We start from the raw sequence: 19,887 nt of genomic DNA, 5'->3' as shown, positions 1-19,887 counted from the left end.
AGTCAAACGCCCAGAAGAATCACTTCTCCCCAATGACCGACTAGCCCTCATCTCCAAAATCGTTACTGCTTTTCTTTTCCAGATATGGTAGTTCACACAAGTGAAATGTGAGCCTTGGGAGTCAAATTGTGAAAGGATGTCAAGTATTTCTCTATAGTTGTATTATCACTCACTTTTAGTTGTAAGATAAAGAACAATTTCACTGCCTAAAATGTCATAAGCTATTTTGAATAGTTCTGTTAAAAAATAAAAATATGCATGCAAAAAAATATCACGTTGCCAGGTAAATTTGTATATTTTAAGCTTATTTATGTATGGGAAGGGGGGAAGAACAGAGAGGCAAAGAGGGAGAGAGAATTCTGAGCAGGCTCCACACTGTCAACACAGAGCCTGGTATGAGGCTTGAAAATACAAACTGTGAGATCGTGACTTGTGCTGAAACCAAGAGCTCGACACCTAACAGACAGAGCCATGCAGATGCTCCTGTATACACAGAATTTAAAAACATACCTTCATATTGGGGCGACTGGGTGGCTCAGTCAGTTAACCATCCAACGCTCGATTTCAAGTCAGGTCATGATCTTGTGGTTTGCGGGTTTGAGTCTACTTGGAATTCTCTCTCTCCCCCTCTTGCTCTCTGCCTGCTGTCACCGCCCCCCCCCCCCACCCAGCTTTCTCTCAAAATAAATAAACTAACTTAAAAAAAAAGTACCTTCATATTTGTACACCCTACCTAACTGCATGATTTTTTGGTCATGGTAGTAAGATTTTCTATTATGTTGCAAGGTTCTTGTATTAAATATATAATTTTTAAATGGAATTCATTTTTAGTCTTCCTAAAAAATGCAACTGGTTATCAGAATATTTATTGTTTATACAAGGGACCTCTCAAAGACTAATATTTATTAACTTTTGTGAGTAAGGACACATTTGATTAAAAAATCATTGAAAAGGCACATTTCTGCCTAGGTTCTTATTATATTAGTTCACAAGTATTTTTAATGTCTACATGAAAAGTACTATTGCCAACATTGCTATGAGCACAAAAGAATGTAAGAAATGGTCCCTGGCACCAGGAAATGAATGTAAATGTATTTCCTTCTCTCTTATTTCTCATTATCCAGTGAATATAGGTATAGCCCAGTTACACAATAGAAATATTTTCCAAAACAAAATAAATCAACATGAAAATATATTGTAAATTCAGTTCCATATAACAAACCCTAATTGGTTTTAGAACTCATCAAATGTCTATTTTTCACATTTTTGGTGGGTCCCACCTAATTTACTATTTTCTACTTCTGAATTTCTCATCAGAAACTCAACAATTATTTCCAAATGACAGGCCTAGAAACCTAGAATCACTTCTGAATTCAGTTGCTAACTAACCCATCCTCATACTAATAATGAAACTAACCAAATGTCAATGACTTTGTTAGGCTGTTTTCCAATGATAGCCAGTAAAAGTTAAAGGCAGATTTTGTACTATCCTGTCCTTTCCCTACTCAAAACTGATATCAACATCTACAACACAAGTCATTTGACAAAAGGATGACTGAAGCAAGTATACTGGATAGGTACAAAACAAAGAAGAAATCCATAAAACTACTTTAAGGATAATAGAAATTATTTTAAAAATCCCCTATATAATTCAATTTAAAAAAAAGTGGGGGGGACACCCACCCAGAGTTGACAAAGGTTACTGCAAATCAAATGCAAATAGAAAAATATCACAGGGGCACCTGAGTGGCTCAGTCGGTTAAGCATCGACTTTGGCTCAGGTCATGATCTCACAGTTCCTGGTTTCAAGCCCCACATCGGGCTCAATGCTGACGGCTCAGAGCCTAGAACTTGCCTCTGATCCCACCTCTCCCTCTCTCCCTGCCCCTCCCCCACTTGCAGTCTGCCTCTCTCTCTCAAAAATGAATAAACATTAAAAAATTTAAAAAAAAAAGAAAAATATTATTACAGAAATATACCTGTGACTCTAGCATTAACTTGTTGCTAAAATCTTTGCAAAAAAAAATGACTTAATTTGATGATCATTTTAAAAAGAAGGAAGCAGCACAATTTCTCAGTAAAAACTCTATTGGCCATCATAATGTATGCTGTGAGAAACTAAATCAAGAGGAAAAGGATGGGGAAAGCATATACTTTTAGAACTTCTCAGTATTCTATCTTAGGATGGTATTGACTGTGGGGAAAATGAAGCAGACTTATTCAAGTTAACCAACACATGGGGAGCCTGAGTGGCTCAGTCGTTTAAGTGTCTGACTTCAGCTTAGGTCATGATCTTGCTGTCTGAAAGTTTGAGCCCTGCGTTGGGCTCTGTGCTGACAGCTCAGAGACTGAGGCTGCTTCGGATTCTCTGTGTGTCTCTCTTTGTCTCTCTGCCCCTCTTCCACTTACACTCTGTCTTGGTCTCTCAAAAATGAATAAATGTTAAAAAATTAAAAATAAAACCCCAGCAAATTAACCAACACATACCACATAGGTAAAACAATATATATCTGGGGCGCCTGGGTGGCTTAGTCAGTTAAGCGTCCGACCTTTGCTTAGGTCATGATCTCGCAGTTCGTGGGTTCGAGCACCGCGTTGGGCTCTGTGCTGACTGCCAGCTCAGCCTGGAGCCTATTTCAGAGTCTGTATCTCCCTCTCTCTCTGACCCTCCCCTGCTCATGCTGTCTCTTTCTCTCTCTCCTAGAAATAAATAAATAATATTAAAAAAATATATATATATCTATCCATCTGTTTGTGATGCTGGGATAATCCACATTTTATCCAAATGTGAATATATACATCCCTATGTTTTCTAAGAATATTCACCCAATTTTGTATATTAATATAATAGGCCAGACTATGAGAATTCATAAGCCAATTCCTTCGTATTTTCTTAAAATAACACTATGCACTCTTTGCATCTTATATTTGTGTAGTATCATTCTTCTGAAATTCAATGTTAAGTATAGTTCTTCCTTAACTTATGATGGGGTTACATCCCAATAAACCCATTATAACTTGAAAATATCATCAAGTCAAATGCATTTAATACATCAAAGCTACTGAATATCACAGCTTAGCCTACACTACTTTAAACGTGCTCAAAACTCATTAGCCTACAGTTGAGCAAAATCATCTCTCACAGAGCCTTTTTTATAATCAAGTGTTGCGTATCGCATGTAATGTACTAAATACAGTGCTGAAAGTGAACGACAGAATGGCTGCAGGTGGACGGATTGTTTACCCTCATGGGGCTGACTGGGAGCTGCAGTGGATGCCACCAAGCATCACGAGGGAGTATCACACAGCATATCGCTAGCCAAGGAAAACACCAAAATTCAGAATTCAAAGTACAGTTTCTGTTGGATGTGCATCACTTTTGCACCATAGTCAAGTCAAAAAATCTTAAGCCAATGACTGTACATATTTTAACAACATTTCAGTATTCTATTAGGTGCTATGAGGGATTTAAAGTGTTGGATATAATTTTTCTTATTTAAAAGACTATCCAATCTGGTTGAGGAGATTGGATATCTATATATCCAATATAGATGGATATATAGTATCCAATTGGATATATATATTATCTTATATATATATAAGTGTGAAGAATGGCCCTTTGGCACATAGTAAGTGCTACGGAAACATTGGCTATTAGTGTTTGCAGAACTCACCATTTTCCTGGTTTGAGCCAAATGACTTCAAGTTTCTTACACAGTCAACTACCCTCTCTTCATTGTCTGCGTTATTTAGGATAATGTGTAGCCCTCTGCAAAATAGGATATTGTATGTTATACATTGATACTACTTAAACACATGTGCACGTGTGCGCACGCACACACACACACACACACACACACACACACCCCAGATGAGAAAACAGGCAATAATTTTCAAAGACAGATGGACTGAAATAATCATCTTTTTTTCCCCTGCCAAATACTGGAAATTTAATAGCAAAGAAAAAATCCAACTGAGAGGAAATGCTGCTATGAACCATTAGCTTTCATAGAGTGGTCCTATTACAAAGAAAGATCTAAGAAGCTTGGTGAAATGAGCGCTTTTCCAAAAACAGTCTCTTTTTGTTATTATTGATTGTTTGTCTTTTAAAGAAAAAGGAAACTAAATTAAACATTTTAGTCTTGCATCTGCCAAGGCCACGTTCTGGCAAATCAGGATGTGGACTGAGCTCACTGGGATTTCTTAGTAATAGAAGGGTTTAATTTGGAGACAATCCCATGCAAATTATGGTAAAACTTTGATAAAGATGGTTTATTTTGCCTACTTGATTCCATATTTATTCATGATGTGGCATTTCTAACACAATACAAGTGTACTGTAGTATAGATTTCAATTTCTAGGATCAAGTGGCAAATATACTCTCTTCATCATGAAGTTGACTGTAAAAATATTAGTAACTTAACATCATACTCTAATATACAGAACTGTTTTATATATCAGTGAAAATCTGGGAGCATTCACTGATAATTAAAAATGAAATGTTTCATTTATATCAAATAGATAATAGGTGAAACCCACAGAGTACAAACAAACAAGAACTTTTATATTTGAGTCATACAGATTAACTGCATGTTATGGCTTATCTGACACAGGGATACCAGAACTGTTGAACATTCATTTTACTGAAAAATAAAACATGCAAATAGATACTTTTTTTCAAAAGTTTTATGTATTTATTTAATATTTTTTAATGTTAAATAAATGAGCAGAGCATGAGCAGGGGAGGGACAGAGAGAGACAGACACAGAATCCGAAGCAGGCTCCTAGCTGAGCTGTCAGCACAGAGCCTGACATGGGGCTCGAACTCATGAACCACGAGATCATGATATGTGCCAAAGTCAGACACTTAACCGACTGAGCCACTCAGGCACCCAAAAAGCTTATTTACTTTTTGAAAAAAAAGTTTAAGCAGGGGAGAGGAAGAGAGAGAGGGAGAGAGAGAATCCCAAACAGACTCCATGCTGCCTGGATGAGGCTCGATCCCATGAATGAGATCATAACCTGAGCTGAAATCAAGACTTGGTCAGTCACTCAATGAACGGAGCCACCCAGGAGCCTCACATAGATCTTTATTAATAAATATTCTTACAATGATGGTGATATAAATAGAGTCTAAACTAAAGGGACTACTATATTTGTGTTTAAAATATCTATAATTCAAAGACTAGTATTAATTAAACAAACCATAAACCAACACTTCGGGTGCACAGACTACTTACTGTCCATCTGTGTTTCTAGCTTCTTGTTTTTCTTCTTTGGAGTTTTGTGAGGACTCTCCAGTAAAATTGCCAAGGGCTGAGTTAGGATTGTTTTTCAGTGTATTTATTATATCAGTAGATCCAAAAGGAGTATCTTGTGACTTCAGAGAAATCTTTTCAGCCTCATCTTTAGGCACTTCACTCAGTTCTTCCTTTTCATCTATCTCTTCAAGGCTATGATCAGAGTTAATTCCAGCTACAAAGAAATGAAGATATAATCCTAAATATTAATTTTCCTCATTCATCCTATGCAATCCTAGTAAAAGGAGTTTTTAAAATAATAATTAGCTGGACTCTTTTAAGTGCTGGTCCAAGTCTAATAGTGAAATACTCTTATAACTGTGAATAATCAAATTAACATATAATCAGATTATCTCAGACATGTACAATTCTATTTTTTTTAATGTTTTTTATTTATTTCTAGGAGAGAGAGAGAGAGAGATAGCGTGAGCAGGGGAGGGTCAGAGAGAGACGGAGTCACAGACTGAAACAGGCTCCAGGCTCTGAGCTGGCAGTCAGCACAGAGCCCGACGTGGGGCTCGAACCCACGAACCGTGAGATCATGACCTAAGCGAAAGTTAGACGCTTAACCAACTAAGCCACCCAGGCGCCCCTCAGACATATACAATTCTAAAAATAATATGCTATCATGCTAGGTTTTGTCATGGAAGAAAAAATAAATTATCTAAACTCTAACTTCAAGTTATATATCTGAATGATACCTATATATCTTTGAATTTAAATGATTTTACATTCACACAATAGTTTTAAATGTAAATGAAAAGAACATGAGATTTTTATATTGTTTACAAGTACACTTAAGAAATCTGACTCCATAGTTATCAGTTCTCACTACAATGGAGAGTCATATGAGCCCCTCTTAAAAATACTGATGTTAACACCCTCTTCCACACCTGTTACATCAGAATCTCTGAAGGAAGGGACCAAAATTTTTAAGGTTCCTGAGGTGATTCTAATACAAACCAGGGTTAAAATCCACTGCCTCAGATGCTTAATATAATTTTTGAAAGTACAAATAAGTATTATACAATGAAAATTATTCTCATTGAGTTTGATTCTCAAAAGCAACTTTAACAGGTTTTTCCTATAATCAGAAAGTATAACGAGCATACAAGCAGATGTGCATACTCACGTTTCCTTTTTTTTGTTCATCTAATATAAATGGATGCATCCTATACCTGATGTTGTTCACCTTCTGTTTTTCCAGTTAACTATATCTGAAAAATCACCCCATATCAATATATATGTGTGTGTGTTTGTGTGTGTGTTTTCTTCTCAAAGTTGTGGCTAGTATTTCATCGTATAAAAATGTGTCTTATCATTATTCCTTAAGCACCAACAAGTGGCCAACAGGCTAAAAGAGGAGACAAACTAACTGGTGCCCACACTAGCTGTGAAAGTTAATTTAATCTAAAGAACGAGGTTCTGGATCTTCACTTATTTAAATATAATTTAACACTTCCATTTACATAATAGCAGCTGAACAAAGTTTAATTTTACCACAATGGAGGGGGGGAAGAAAGGTGGCATAGCATTGGAGTGATCAGTACAGCCACAAAATTTGATACAGACTTCAACATATTAGAAGAATATTTAAAGTACTTATCATGTATGTCTGTAATTTTATCTCTAGGTGTATCAACAGAAAAATTTGCTGTTTATGCCGTTTGATAAACTTTATTTTTTTAAGTTTACTTATTTGAGAGAGAGAGAGAGAGAGAAAGAGAGAGAGACAGAGAATCCCAAGCAGGCTCCACTCTGTCAGGACAAAGCCTGATGTGGGGCTCGAACTAACAAACTGTGAGATCATGACCTGAGCTGAATTCAAGAATTGCATGCTTAACCAACTGAATCACCCAGGTGCCCCAAATATGGAGACTTTTAATGACAGTTTTGTTGTGAATTTAAAAAAAAGATTACTCAACAGAAAAAAATATTAAGGAATTTGAATTTAAGTGAATTTTTTAAAAATATACTTTGGCAAATCTTGTTTTATTATGATTTGTGAAAGAGTCATTATGATACCAATGCACAAATATTATGTATGTAAAACAGCTTATCATATCTGTGTAGTAAGAGTATATTTACATAATTTGAAAACTGTATTGAGAAAATGAAAGGCTGTTCTGATTTAGATGCAAATGTGTTTTATAAATGTCTCCTTGGCATATAATAAGCTCTTCTGCAAATTAGATTAACTGAGGTAACATTAAGCAAATTATTGATTGTTATCCCTATTGCTCTCTTGCCCATCAAAAGTTATTTCACACAACTTTTCTTTAAGTATGGGGCCCCTCAATGAGAAACAGATCTCAGTTATTTAAAGTATAAAGAAAGAGTTACAGGTTTCAATAATCTTCTCTAATTATTTTTCTGAAATTTTATAACTTGCTAGTCATAAGCATCATATGGGCTTACTTAAATATATATGTTTTTTTAATAGCTTGAGGAGTATTTCTGTTCTTAGAAGTCTTAGGAAAGGCAGTGATTCTTTTTAAAAAATTCTAATTATCTGAAAGAACTTTCAGAGTTGGTTGGTTGATTAGCACAAATTTCCCCAAGTTTTGAATAATAAATCAAGTTTATTTTGTGTTAACAGACTCTACTGCATTTTTTTACCTTTACTTAGCTTTATATGATTTGAATATTTTTTATAAGTGTTTCATTCCCTCTAAAAAAGTAAAACTGAAACAAAATATATAACTCAAAAGTTCTTTAAAATTCACGAAATGTTATATGTGTAAATGAAATTTAAATACTAAGCTTTCATAAGACATTTTTGTTAAGTTTGTAGCATTTTACTTTTAATTAAAGCTTATAGGGACACCTGGGTAGCTCAGTCAGTTAAGCATCTGCCTCTTGGTTTCAGCTCAGGTCATGATCTCATGATTTGTGGATTTGAGCCCTGCATAGGGCTCTGTGCTGACAGAGAGAAGCCTGCTTGGGATTCTCTCTCCCTCCCCCTCTCTCTGCCCCTTCCCTGCTCACACTGTCTCTGTCTCTCTCAAAAAATAAAGAAACTTCAAAAAAATTATTAAAGCTTATAATTTCACTGAGACTTTTGGGATACTTTGCATATTTTTCCTTGAAATGATCAAGACTACAAAATATTATCTCTCTTTGCTAAAAAAACAATTTTATTACATCCATTTTGGTGAACTACTTTTTTATTCAATCATTCAAAAAATGCTCACTTTGTCAGACACTAATACAGTTGCTGCTAGAATAGTTTTCTTTCTTTTTTAGAAAATGAGATACAATTTACCTTCAGTAAAATTCATGATTTTGGCGATCCGTTTTGGAATGCTTCAGTCTCCAAAATGCCCCATGCCCTTTAGTGACCATCCCTCTCCTCCAACTCTAGACCTTGGCAACTATTATCCCCTTAGAGTTTTGCCCTTGAAAGAGTGTCATATTAATGAAATTATATAGCATCTAGCTCATTTTTGGCAATTATAAATAAAAATCCCATAATAATTCACATGTATGTTTTGTGAGCAGAAAGGTTTTCATTTTTCTTGGAAAATACCTAGGAGTGGGATATCTGGGTTATAGAGAAAACCAATGCTTAAATTTTATTTTTGAAAGCCTGCCAAACTATTTTTCAAACTGGCCACACAATTCTGCATGATTATAAGAACTATGTGATAATATATTAATTTTAAATAATTTTCATTAAAGACTCATTCTGAGTAAATAAAAATTGAATAAATTTATGATAAAACTCAATTACCTAACTATAAATTTTTGCCATCTGATAAAAAATAACTCCAATAATTTACCTTAAAAATCCCATTCAAAAGCAATACTACAGACAAAAGAGTAGTTCAAGAAAGAAAAAAATATATATATATTCTTTTATATTCATACAGTTACACATTGGAAACAACAGCGTTTAAAGTTTTGCCAAAAAAGCAGAGGGCCAAATAGCAGAAAAACTGAAATCTTCCAAAGCCACTTATTTTATTCATCTTACACTTTGCATTATTCATCTCTATGGTCAGGGAAAACATCGAACTCTAAACTTATAATAGAATTTCAAGTGAAACGGGGAAACTACTATTTAAGTCATTTTTACACACGCAATGACCAAGTAACCAAATTTGTCTGTGGTGACATATTACTCTGCATTAAACAAAGCACCAGGCAGGAAAGGCCTGGTCACCTACGTGTCCGAGATGCTATGGCCGCCTTGGGCATTCCAGGGCTCTCCGAGAGACAGGCTTCATCCGGCAGTTTGGGCACAGTGTGCTGTTCGTGACTGGGGAACCCAGGGCCAAGGGAGGCTTCTGCCAAAGAAGTAAAATCTGTGGAAATGGCACTTAGACAACAGAGTTAAGGCAAGCAGAGAACAAGAAGCATTTCGAAGAAATCAGATTTGTTAGCTCACAATTATCCATGCATTTATCAAGAAGAGATAACTAGGGGGGGGAAAAAAGGAAAAGAGAAATAGGTATCAAGAAAAGTTTGACTAGCATTCACATCTTTGTTCTAATACTTCTGAATCTTCTCATTTCACGTATATAGTTTGATATTACTTAATACATTTCCTTCATGGAACAAAACAGTATCATTGATAGTATTCTGGGCACGACTTAAGAAAAATCATGATTAGTTATTTAATGATAATACTTTTAATCACAGAGGACAGGAGAATTCTTACATAAGATGTGTCAAAGCCTCAAATTCCCAAAAATCAGCTATGGAGTAAAGATTTAGGAGCATTTGGATATGCCTGAGTTTTTCTAGTGTTTATGAATATTAATTATAAAAATTAGGGTTATACTGAGTAATTTTCTTACCTATAAAATTATCCCCACATTAAAGTACTAGCATAGTAATATTCTACTTTTGCTTAGACAATAGCCTGTTATATTCATTTGTATCTAACTTTAAGAATTCAGAAATATTGTCATATTTATTCTTACAATAAAAGCTACTATTAAAATATTAGGAAATAGCAATAAATCAAATTATTTTATTTTTAGTGACATTTCATTTATCTGGGGAATCCAAAATGAGGCCATATAGTATTTCATAATGACAAATTTTTACCACTAAATTAGAACACTATGTATGTCAAATTCATACCGAGGACAGTTGAGTAAAGAATGGTACTTTACACTTTGGTGTATGTTTCCTTCTGAACATGCTAAGGTACATTCCTAACTAACAACGTGTCATTCGTCTTGAGAAGGACATTGATAAATGGTAACACTGCATAAAGAACGTTCTTAAGGTGTCATCAAAGAACTGGAGTCTTGAGTTATGCCAGTTTCATACTCAATCCAGGGTGGAAAAGTTTTCATTTCATAATATAAAATTTGGGAAACAGAGTCAAAGCACTTGCATCTCTTTTGACAGACAGAGCACGATAACTAGATTCATCCCTCAGCTGTCATGAAAGATCTCTGTCAGTACCACATGACTGTGGGGTAAAGGTGCCCTACCTGGGCTGGACGGCCCCTCGGGAGAGCTGGCTTCCACAGCACTGTCTGTAGGAACCGCATGTCCTGCCTGCAGGACTACAGGACAGAAGCAGCACACCTTACAAACAATCACACTCACAAATGGAACAAGTCCTTAGAAGGTTAACTTCATTATTTTTCTATAATTTAGGAAGAGAGAGCCCTAATATTGTTAGAGGCCATTTCACCATCCAGCTTTGATACAGCTAAGGCCTCCTTAGGATCCCCTTCCTACTAGTAGTCAGCCCTGGGATGAGAGTGTCCTTCTGAACAGATTTACAAGGGATCACATGCTCAATTTTAGGATCAGGGAGCTGTATGATTTTTTCATTTTATCCTGTGACCTTGCAGATTTTAAAAAGGTTGTTAAGAATAATCAGGGACTATCTAAGCATTATTAAAATTAATTAAAAACCTACATTTATGTATTATCTTTTAATAAAAAGACCTGATTTATAATGTTTATCGCTTCCTTGTCTGTACTAAACGAGACCCAACACACCTGTGATGTTAATGGGAAAAGTAACGTTACCAGTCACACGATTATTTTCATCACTTTGATGCAGGGGCGTTTTGGAGGGTGGGGAAGGCGCTTTTCGCTTTGTCCTTTTCAAAGATGAATTGCCAACAGATGTACTACTAAGCTGCAGCGAGCCGGTCCTCACTATGCCTGCTCCACAGGGACTCTGGGAAACAAAATGACCAGACACAATCTCTATTTAGAAATTAACAGCAAACTTCAGGAAGACACTGACCTTTACATCAAATGCATCCCACACCAATATGAAACATAACAGTCATTCATTCAACAAACATTATAGAGGGTCTGCCATGTGCCAGGAGCAGAGCTAGGAGATGGATGCATAAAGTAAAATAAAATATGGTCCTTCTCAAGAAACTTAGGCTAGGTTGGGAGAAGGGCATACAAACCACCAATTATGATGTGGAGTACTCAGAAGCATAATAGTTAAAAACTAGCTTCCAAAGAAAAATATAAAGAAAATATTGGATGTAAAGTAAGAGCTGAAAAGGGAAGAATATTTGTACATTAAAACAGCTGGCTTGATTAATCCTTTTTAAAAAAAAAAAAAAAAGACTAATGTATTAATGACAAACATCTCAAAAATTTATATGTCTACTCAAGGCAAGGTCATTTGAGGTCACCGACTCTCTACACAGCTAATGGCTAAGGCTCACGCTCCCAGCATGTGACTGTCAGCAGACCCTAAGATGGTCAGTCCTGCCTCAGCAGGCTGCCGGTGCCTCCTGGCACACTGCCACATCATCTCACTCTTTCCAACTAACCTGCTTAAAAGAGTTGCTCATAGTTTTTTGTCTCCGATTTCTATCTCCCATTTGAACCCTTCCAACCAGGTATTTCCTGACTTTGGATCCATTAAAACTATTCCCATCACTTGTGGGGATGAGTACTGGGTGTTATATGGAAACCAACTTGACAATAAACTATTTGTAAAAAAAAAAAAAAAAAAACCAAAAAAAAACCCCAAAAACACTATTCCCATCAAAGTCATCAAGGACCTCCACTATGACTAAACTAGGGGTTAATCTTAGAACTTGTTTATTTAACCTGTTAGCAGCATTCAACAAAGTTGACCACCCTCTCAGAATCCTCTTTTTTCTTACTTCCAGATTACTACGTTCCTATTCTGCACATATCCCAACACTCTGCTTTCCTTTATGGTTCTTTTCATCTCAGACGTTGGATACTTTCTCTTCAGCCTCTGGGTTCCCTCTGTTAGTAATCTCCTCAATTCCCTTGAATTTATGTATTATTCATATGCCGATTAAGTCCAAACTTACATCTCCATCCCGGACCGCTATCTGATCTCCACTTAATGTCTAAGGTGATTTCAAACATGGCATGTCTAGAACGGGGATCCTGATAATCCCTCCTTTCCACTGCCCTGTCAAAAATATTCCTAATCCCACAGTCTCTGTTTCAATAAAGAGCAAGTCATGCCTCCATATGTTCAGGCCAGTAACTTTGGAGTCATCCATATCCCCTCTCTCTCACATTCCACAAAAGTCCATTCTGTTGGCTCATCTAGCTTCACTGCCACCACACAGTCTGAATTATTATCAAGAACCTTCCAAATGGACTCTGCTTCCACATTGCTTCCCTACAGCCTTTCCCGACATAGCAGCAAAAGGATCGTATTAAAACTGAGTTTGATTAGGTCATTTTGTTCAAGACCAAGTAATGGTTTCCCAGTTGACTTCTAAGGTGGTGAACCAGCTGGCCCCTAGATCTTTCTGACCACCTCCACCTCCAAGGGTGGAGTGATTCACACCACTCCAGACACACTTGCCTTCATGCTGCTCCTCAAGTATGCCAGGAGTGTTCCCACCTTGGGTGGCTGTCCTGGGTATTCCCTGTGCCTGCAATGCTCTCCTGATAATTTGCTGTCTTACTATGTTCTCATTTTCTTCAGTTTATTTCTCAAATGCCACCTTTTCAATGAGCTCCTCCCCCTATATTTATCCCTTTTTCCAGCTTGATCTTTATGATCAGCATTTAGTAGATCTCCAACATAGCTGCTAGTTGGCTGTTTCACCTTGTTTATTGCTTGCTTCCACTAGAGAGGAGTGTAAGAAGAGGGACTGGATTTTTTTTCCTTCGATTTTGCCCACTGCCATATCTCCAGAACAATGTCTAGCCCGTAGAAGTCTTACAATACATATTTGTTGAGTGAATCAATAAATGAATGAAATACTGTCATCTCCATTTGTAAATAAGAGCCTCAGAGCATGTAAAGCCAGAGTCATTTCCATCTGTAGACAATGTAAGTACACCTAACAGAAGGGAACGAGTTCATTAGATGTCTTTCATCTTTATGCCTTGCGACACACCAAGAAAAATGTAGCAAATTTTACTATCTTGTAATTTCATAATATGCCTGTCAGAGAAGAAAGCAAATAGAAATCTGAGTCAGTTGTCATCACTGTCAGTGGTGCTGGGTACTAAAAAGGAGGGTGGGTCATCTCACAGGGACAGAGCACAGTAAGGTCCACAGTGGCAGGCACTTGACGGGACACACCTCTGAGGTTAATGCCTCTTAACAAGGGAGTGGACAGGGTGGCACCTGGCTGACCTGACTGTAGTCAAACCATTAAACTTCCTCCATACCAGCTGCAGCCACCAACCTCTGCTCCCCTCCATACCCTGGTCCTTCCTCCAGAACTTTTCAGACCTCTCCACAATCCAGCAAGGAAAGAATTAAAGCCTGCCACTCAAACCCAGATTGATCCCAGTCAGTAAAGCCAATTCTGATTAAATCTCAAGGCCAACCCTCATCCCCTACTCCCTCCAGAGTAGATGTGGGGACATATCCTCAAATGCAATTTGGACTTTTGAATCAGGAGGAGGATCCTTAGCAAACAAGAGCTGAGAAAGAAATGCATTATATAATACAGCTGGATGAGCAGTATTTTAATACCATTTTGAGTAGGTTACAAAGTTTTCTTCTTATTGATTGAGGATATATCTCTGTGTTCAGAAACTTTCATTTGCTATCTTATAGTAAAATTAACAAATTTAGGAGTCTTTAGGAAAAAAGCCAAAAATTCTCCTAAAACAATGTGGCACTTCACTTTTTAAAATAATGATGTAAAAATCAAAAGCAGCAGAGAATACGTCATTTTATTTTTTGGATGAATTCACTTCTGTAAACCCCTAATAAGGCATGCCTTCTTACTCTCACAGACGGAGTTTACCAGCAAAAACAGTAACTGCTGAGTGCACAGAGTTGGGGCAGCATTTGATTTTCCTCCTATTTCCATGCTGAAAACTTATTTCCCATGCTTTGACTGATTGCTTTCATGAGGTCTAGGATACAAACCCGTGTTCCCCTTGGGGCCAAATTCCCAATCACTGTCATTATTCGTCTTTCCTATTACCTGATAAAAGCAATCATGACTTGAATCAGTCGTGAATTTCTCAGATGATAGTATCCATTTGGGAGTTAGAGCTCTTAAATTTCGCTCATAGCAATGTAGACAGTATAGAAATTAGAAAGGGAAGAATTTATATGCACAAATTTATATGAACCTATCCATAACTCAAAGATAAAATAAAAATAGATGCATAGATTTCATTTATGTCCCTAGAGGTCTAAAAATAAGCTAACTTTTTTATACAGGATATTTATATTTCTATGGACAAAGAACTTAAAATGTATCAAAGTATATGGATTTTAGTTTTACAAACATTAAAAATGTTTTAATAGTATTTATACAGACAGTTAAGGGAAAAAAAGGGTAAGCCATGAATATTTAAAAGGAGCACAGATTTTATAACTTTACCCTATAGAACTTAAGTCCCTGTACCCTATTCTGCAAGTGTAACATGAAAAGAAGAGGACATACATTTTTAGAGAGCTGCAACTGGATCAAAGACCAAGAGGGAATACATTAAGAAAGACAGTATAGAGGCACCTGGGTGGTCCAGTTGGTTAAGCTTCCGACTCAGCACAGGTCATGATCTCACAGTCTGTGAGTTTGAGCCCTGTGTCCGGCTCTGTGCCGATAGTTCAGAACCTGGAGCCTCCTTCGGATTCTGTGTCTCCCTCTCTCTCTCTCTCTGCCCCTCCCTGCTCATCCTCTGTCTCGGTCTTAAAAATAAACATTAAAAAATTTTTAAAAATTAAAAAAAAAACAGTATAATTGTCACTGGGTGGTACCAGGTAGACATATGGGGCCTGTCATAACTGATTCTCTTATACAGATTTTTTGACTATGATCCTTTACAATAATTAATGGTTAAAACTTATTAAGTTTATGACATAAATATAAATTTAAGAAATTATGTACGATGGCCGAAGGGCAGGAGTTTTCAAGGAATAAAAATAGTGAGTTCAGATAATTAGCAATAAATTAATGACAGAAATATAAGTTTGTCCTGAGGTACAATAATATTAGTGTTAGTGTTCAAGGAAATAGCTTAATAGATATTTCTTGTCTTTTAAGACAGAGAGGCAAGAGCTCTCCCCCCCTTTCTAAAAACTGTTAGAAAATAATTTTAATCAGGTAGAAGGAAGGGTAAGGTAATAAAAATCAAACTTACAGTTATTTTGTATTAAATAAAACATCATTAATAAGACCAAAATAGAGGAACCCCTAGGCCTTAAGGAAAGAATGTTCTGTATTTACTGTAAACATCTTCTCTTGGGTAAAACCATGCCAAGAAAAGAAGGGGCATTTAAGTTAGATGATCTGGGTGTTCCTAAAAACCAAGAAAGTGGCTCCTAACTCAAGAATGACTACTGGTAGAAAGCAGACTCACTAACCCATCACAACTGCTTACGTAAACACATCATGATTTCCCATATACAGTACTGGGGAAACAAAAGCAAAAATGAACTACTGGGAGCTCATCAAGATAAAAAGCTTATGCACAGCAAAGGAAGCCATCAACAAAATTACAAGGTAACCTTAGAAATGGGACAAGGTATTTGCAAATGACATGTCTGATAAAGGGTTAGTAGCCAAAATCTATAAAGAACTTCTCAAACTCAACACCCAAAAAAACAAATAACCCAGGTAAGAAATGTGCAGAAGACATGAACAGACATATTTCCAAAGAAGACACCCAGATGGCTAATCAACTCCTGAAAAGATGCTCAACACCACTCATCATCAGGGAAATACAAATCAAAACCACACTGAGATACCACCTCACACCTGTCAGAGTGGCTAAAATTAACAACACACAGATGTTGGCAAGGATATGGAGAAAGGGGAACCGGCACACTATTGGTGGGAATGCAAACTGGTGCCACCACTCTGAAAAACAGATTAAAGGTCCCTGAAAAGGTTAAAAATACAACTACGCTATGACTCAGCAGTTGTACTACTAGGTATTTACCCAAAGGATACAAAAATGCTGATTCAAAGGGACACATGCACCCTGATGTTTACAGCAGCATTATCAACATTAGCCAAATTATGTGAAAAGCCCAAATGTCCATAAACTGTGCTCACTTCGGCAGCACATATACAAATGTCCACAGACTGACCAATGGATAAAGAAAATATGGTGTACACACACACACACACACACACAAAGAATATTACTCAGCCATCAAAAAGAATGAAATCTTGCCGTGCGCAACAATGTGGATGGAGCTAGAGTCTATTATGCTAAGTGAAATAAGTCAATCAGAGAAAGCCAAATACCATATGATTTCACTCCTGTGTGACATTTAAGAAACAAAACAGATGAACGGGGGGTGGGGGGGTGAGGAAAGTGGGGGGGGGAGAGAGAGAGAGAGAGGCAGGCAAACCATAAAAGAGACCTCTCAAATAAAGAGAACTGAGGGTTGCTGGATGGGCTAAATTGGTGATGGGCATTAAGGAGGGCACTTGCAATAAGCACTGTGTGTTATAGGTTATGTGATGAATCACTAAATTCTACTGCTGAAACTAGTATTACTCTATATCTTAAATAACCGGAATTTAAATAAAAACTTGAAGCACTAAAAATAAATAAATAAAAATAATAAAATGCTTTAAAAACAGAAGGAAAAAAGGTGAGGAAGGCCATCAGTGTCTAACCAGCAGCGCTCTTAAGCCCTAGTTTTCCTGTGACCTTCAGGAGTATGTGCCTAATAGTCTCCTAACTGTTCTACCCTTCATTAGTCAGGTGTGAGCCCAGTACTTTTAAGTGTGAGTTTGTGTCTAACTGGAGAGAGGCTTCCAGGCTTGCAAGTTGGAAGGCGGCCTACTCTAATGGTTATGAAACAAATGAGCTTTGGAGACCACGTCAGGGCTTCAACCAGGGAGCATGGCCTTCTAGTGTCTCTGCCACCTTCAGTCTCCTCATCTATAAAGTGGGAAAATAAGAGCACGTACCCTTCAGAAGGAGCTGGATGCTTAAGTGAAATGTCATGTGTGAAAACATAGTAAAGTGCTTAGTATACAGTCTATAAATATTAGCTAGTATAGCATGCAGCTTATATATTTTAAAGTATGTGAATGTGATCTGTAAATAAAATAAGCAAACGATAGTTCTAATATAGAGTTGGAGTGAAAAGTATGGATAAAAGGAGGTACTTATTCTAAGATTGTTGTATTCTGTCTACAGTGTTGGGAGTGGCAAAGAGTCCTATTAGAGTCTGTCTGCATTATAATCAACCTTAAAACGCCAAGAGTGCCCAGCATTCAGGAACTTGGGCTTAGTCCATTGCATAAGCCAAATCCATTGTGTTTAATTCATTGTGTGTAAAAATTCCACCTCTAAGTCACCTGAGGCAACTCTATCCTACCTTAAAGGAATTTAATAAAAGCTCCATACTTAACACCAATTTATTAATTCTTGATGATGGGTATTATGAATATGTATAGTAACATGTAAATCTGAATATCTCATAAATTTAATGTAAAGAATTAAGGTTGAAGAACTGTTTAGAATGGTCATTAGCTTTCAGCACCAAGATGCATTCTCTTTCATCAAATTAGGACTGAACTTTTTAAAAAGAGGTTGAGATTAAACTATATTTAAACCCAAAGAGTTTACAAAACAAGAACACAGAGAGGTTTCTACTTACTAGGGGAAAATGCTTTGGTTAATAATTAGAGATGTTCAATTATTTACTTTAGTTAGAGTCCCTAAGTCTGTTTGCCATTAGGGAAAACTATATCCCTGGCAGGAATGCACATCACTGAATTTTACAGTCTGTGAAAAGAAAAATACTGCATGGAGAAAGAGAACAACTAGCAAAAGTGGCAAGGTCAAGCTGAAAACCATGCCAGATACTTAATCCCTCAGAATTCACACCCAGATCAGGATTTACTGGTTCAAAATTGAACTAAATTTAGCTGAAGAAAATAGAAGTGAATGGCATTCAGTAGATTTACTGAGGACGAGCTCAGTACAAGTTATTAGATCACTTACTAATCACAGGTGAATTTTAAGATATGGATCATTGAAATCAATATATTCTGTATAAAAGACATAAAGTGTATATATAGAGAAATAAGACAAACATTTGAATCAAAAAATGGAAATACAGTGGCTCAACTTCAAGGACATTGTTAAATGTTTCTATTAGAAGCTGTTGGGTTTTTATTTGTTTATGCTTTCCACATGTAGAGAGGGATGGGTTAGAGGAGAAAACCTAAGCCATCCCTTGAAACTGTCTTAAAACTCTTACTTTTTTCCCCTCCTTCTAAAGTGACAAATTAATTACAAATTCCAAGTTTGATTTATCATGAATTATATCACAATGACTGAAGTTTTACATAACTAACTAAAGGTCAAGTTTGAATTCTTAACTCTTGATGGGAGAGCTTTTTCTAAAATAATTTTACAACTAAGACAACAGGTCAGTTTTCTTAAACTTCAAATATATAATTATAATATATGTAATACAAAGTATGAGGTATTGAAATGAATTTACAAAATAAGCAAAGCTGTAAAGGAAGATTTTTTTTAAATCACAATGAATTCAGTATTTTTATTGATTTCATCATAAGATTAGGACAATCTCTTTGGTGAAAACAATGCATTCATTGATGAGGAAAAAAAAGAAAAATTACTCTAAATCCCAATAAATATGAGTCATGTCATACAAGTTTTGGTGTCCAACATTTTACACATAACTTTATTCATATGCATGCTTTTTACTTGTATTGAAGGCATATATGCTAATTTCTTTCTTTATGAAGTTTTATTAAATTTTTTAGGTTTTACAAATTTATTGTTGAGAGAGAGAGAGTGTGTGCAGAGGAGGGGCAGAGAGAGTAAGTGAAAGAATCTCAAGCATGCTCTACACTATTCAGCGCAGAGCCACGTGGGGCTCGAACCCATGAATCGTTACAGCACTGAAAGTCTTAGCCTGTTTAGGACAACTTTGATTAAGAAAAATCCTATCAGTGAAGGGGTGTAAGAAATAGAGATGATATGCTAGGTATCATCTGTATTTAGGGTAAGGAAAAATAGGGCGGTAGTGTCAGGGCCCAGAGCTCTTAAATCCACACCTTGTAAGCAGTCATCTATTCTGCCAATTTCTAGGGCGTTCCCATCAATTTGCCGACATAAATTCTAGAACAGCAAGTAATGAGATTAGAGCTGGATTCACTTAGAGGTGTCTAAATACCAT

The 19,887-nt window shown here is 36.5% G+C and overlaps 1 protein-coding gene across 7 annotated transcripts in view; it reads right to left on the bottom strand.

The window, feature by feature from the left end:
* Positions 1-19,887, bottom strand: part of COBLL1 (cordon-bleu WH2 repeat protein like 1) — a 167,822-nt gene that overhangs the window by 12,121 nt on the left and 135,814 nt on the right. For 6 of the 7 annotated variants that reach the window (XM_039241996.1, XM_039241994.1, XM_039241990.1 and 3 more), the window contains 5 exons: positions 11,301-11,454; positions 10,751-10,825; positions 9,470-9,589; positions 5,241-5,475; positions 3,675-3,769 (listed from right to left, as the gene is read on the bottom strand). In XM_039241996.1, coding sequence (XP_039097927.1) covers positions 3,675-3,769; positions 5,241-5,475; positions 9,470-9,589; positions 10,751-10,825; positions 11,301-11,454 — 679 coding nt within the window. The remainder of the gene's footprint in view (positions 1-3,674; positions 3,770-5,240; positions 5,476-9,469; positions 9,590-10,750; positions 10,826-11,300; positions 11,455-19,887) is intronic. The other variant, XM_039241992.1, reaches the window with a different exon arrangement.

This window comes from Hyaena hyaena, unplaced genomic scaffold (genome assembly GCF_003009895.1).
Source record: "Hyaena hyaena isolate Hyena2069 unplaced genomic scaffold, ASM300989v1 scaffold_207, whole genome shotgun sequence".
Lineage (NCBI taxonomy): Eukaryota > Metazoa > Chordata > Mammalia > Carnivora > Hyaenidae > Hyaena > Hyaena hyaena.
The sequence above is the reverse complement of the archived record's forward strand: the minus strand, read 5'-3'. Positions and strand labels throughout refer to the sequence as shown.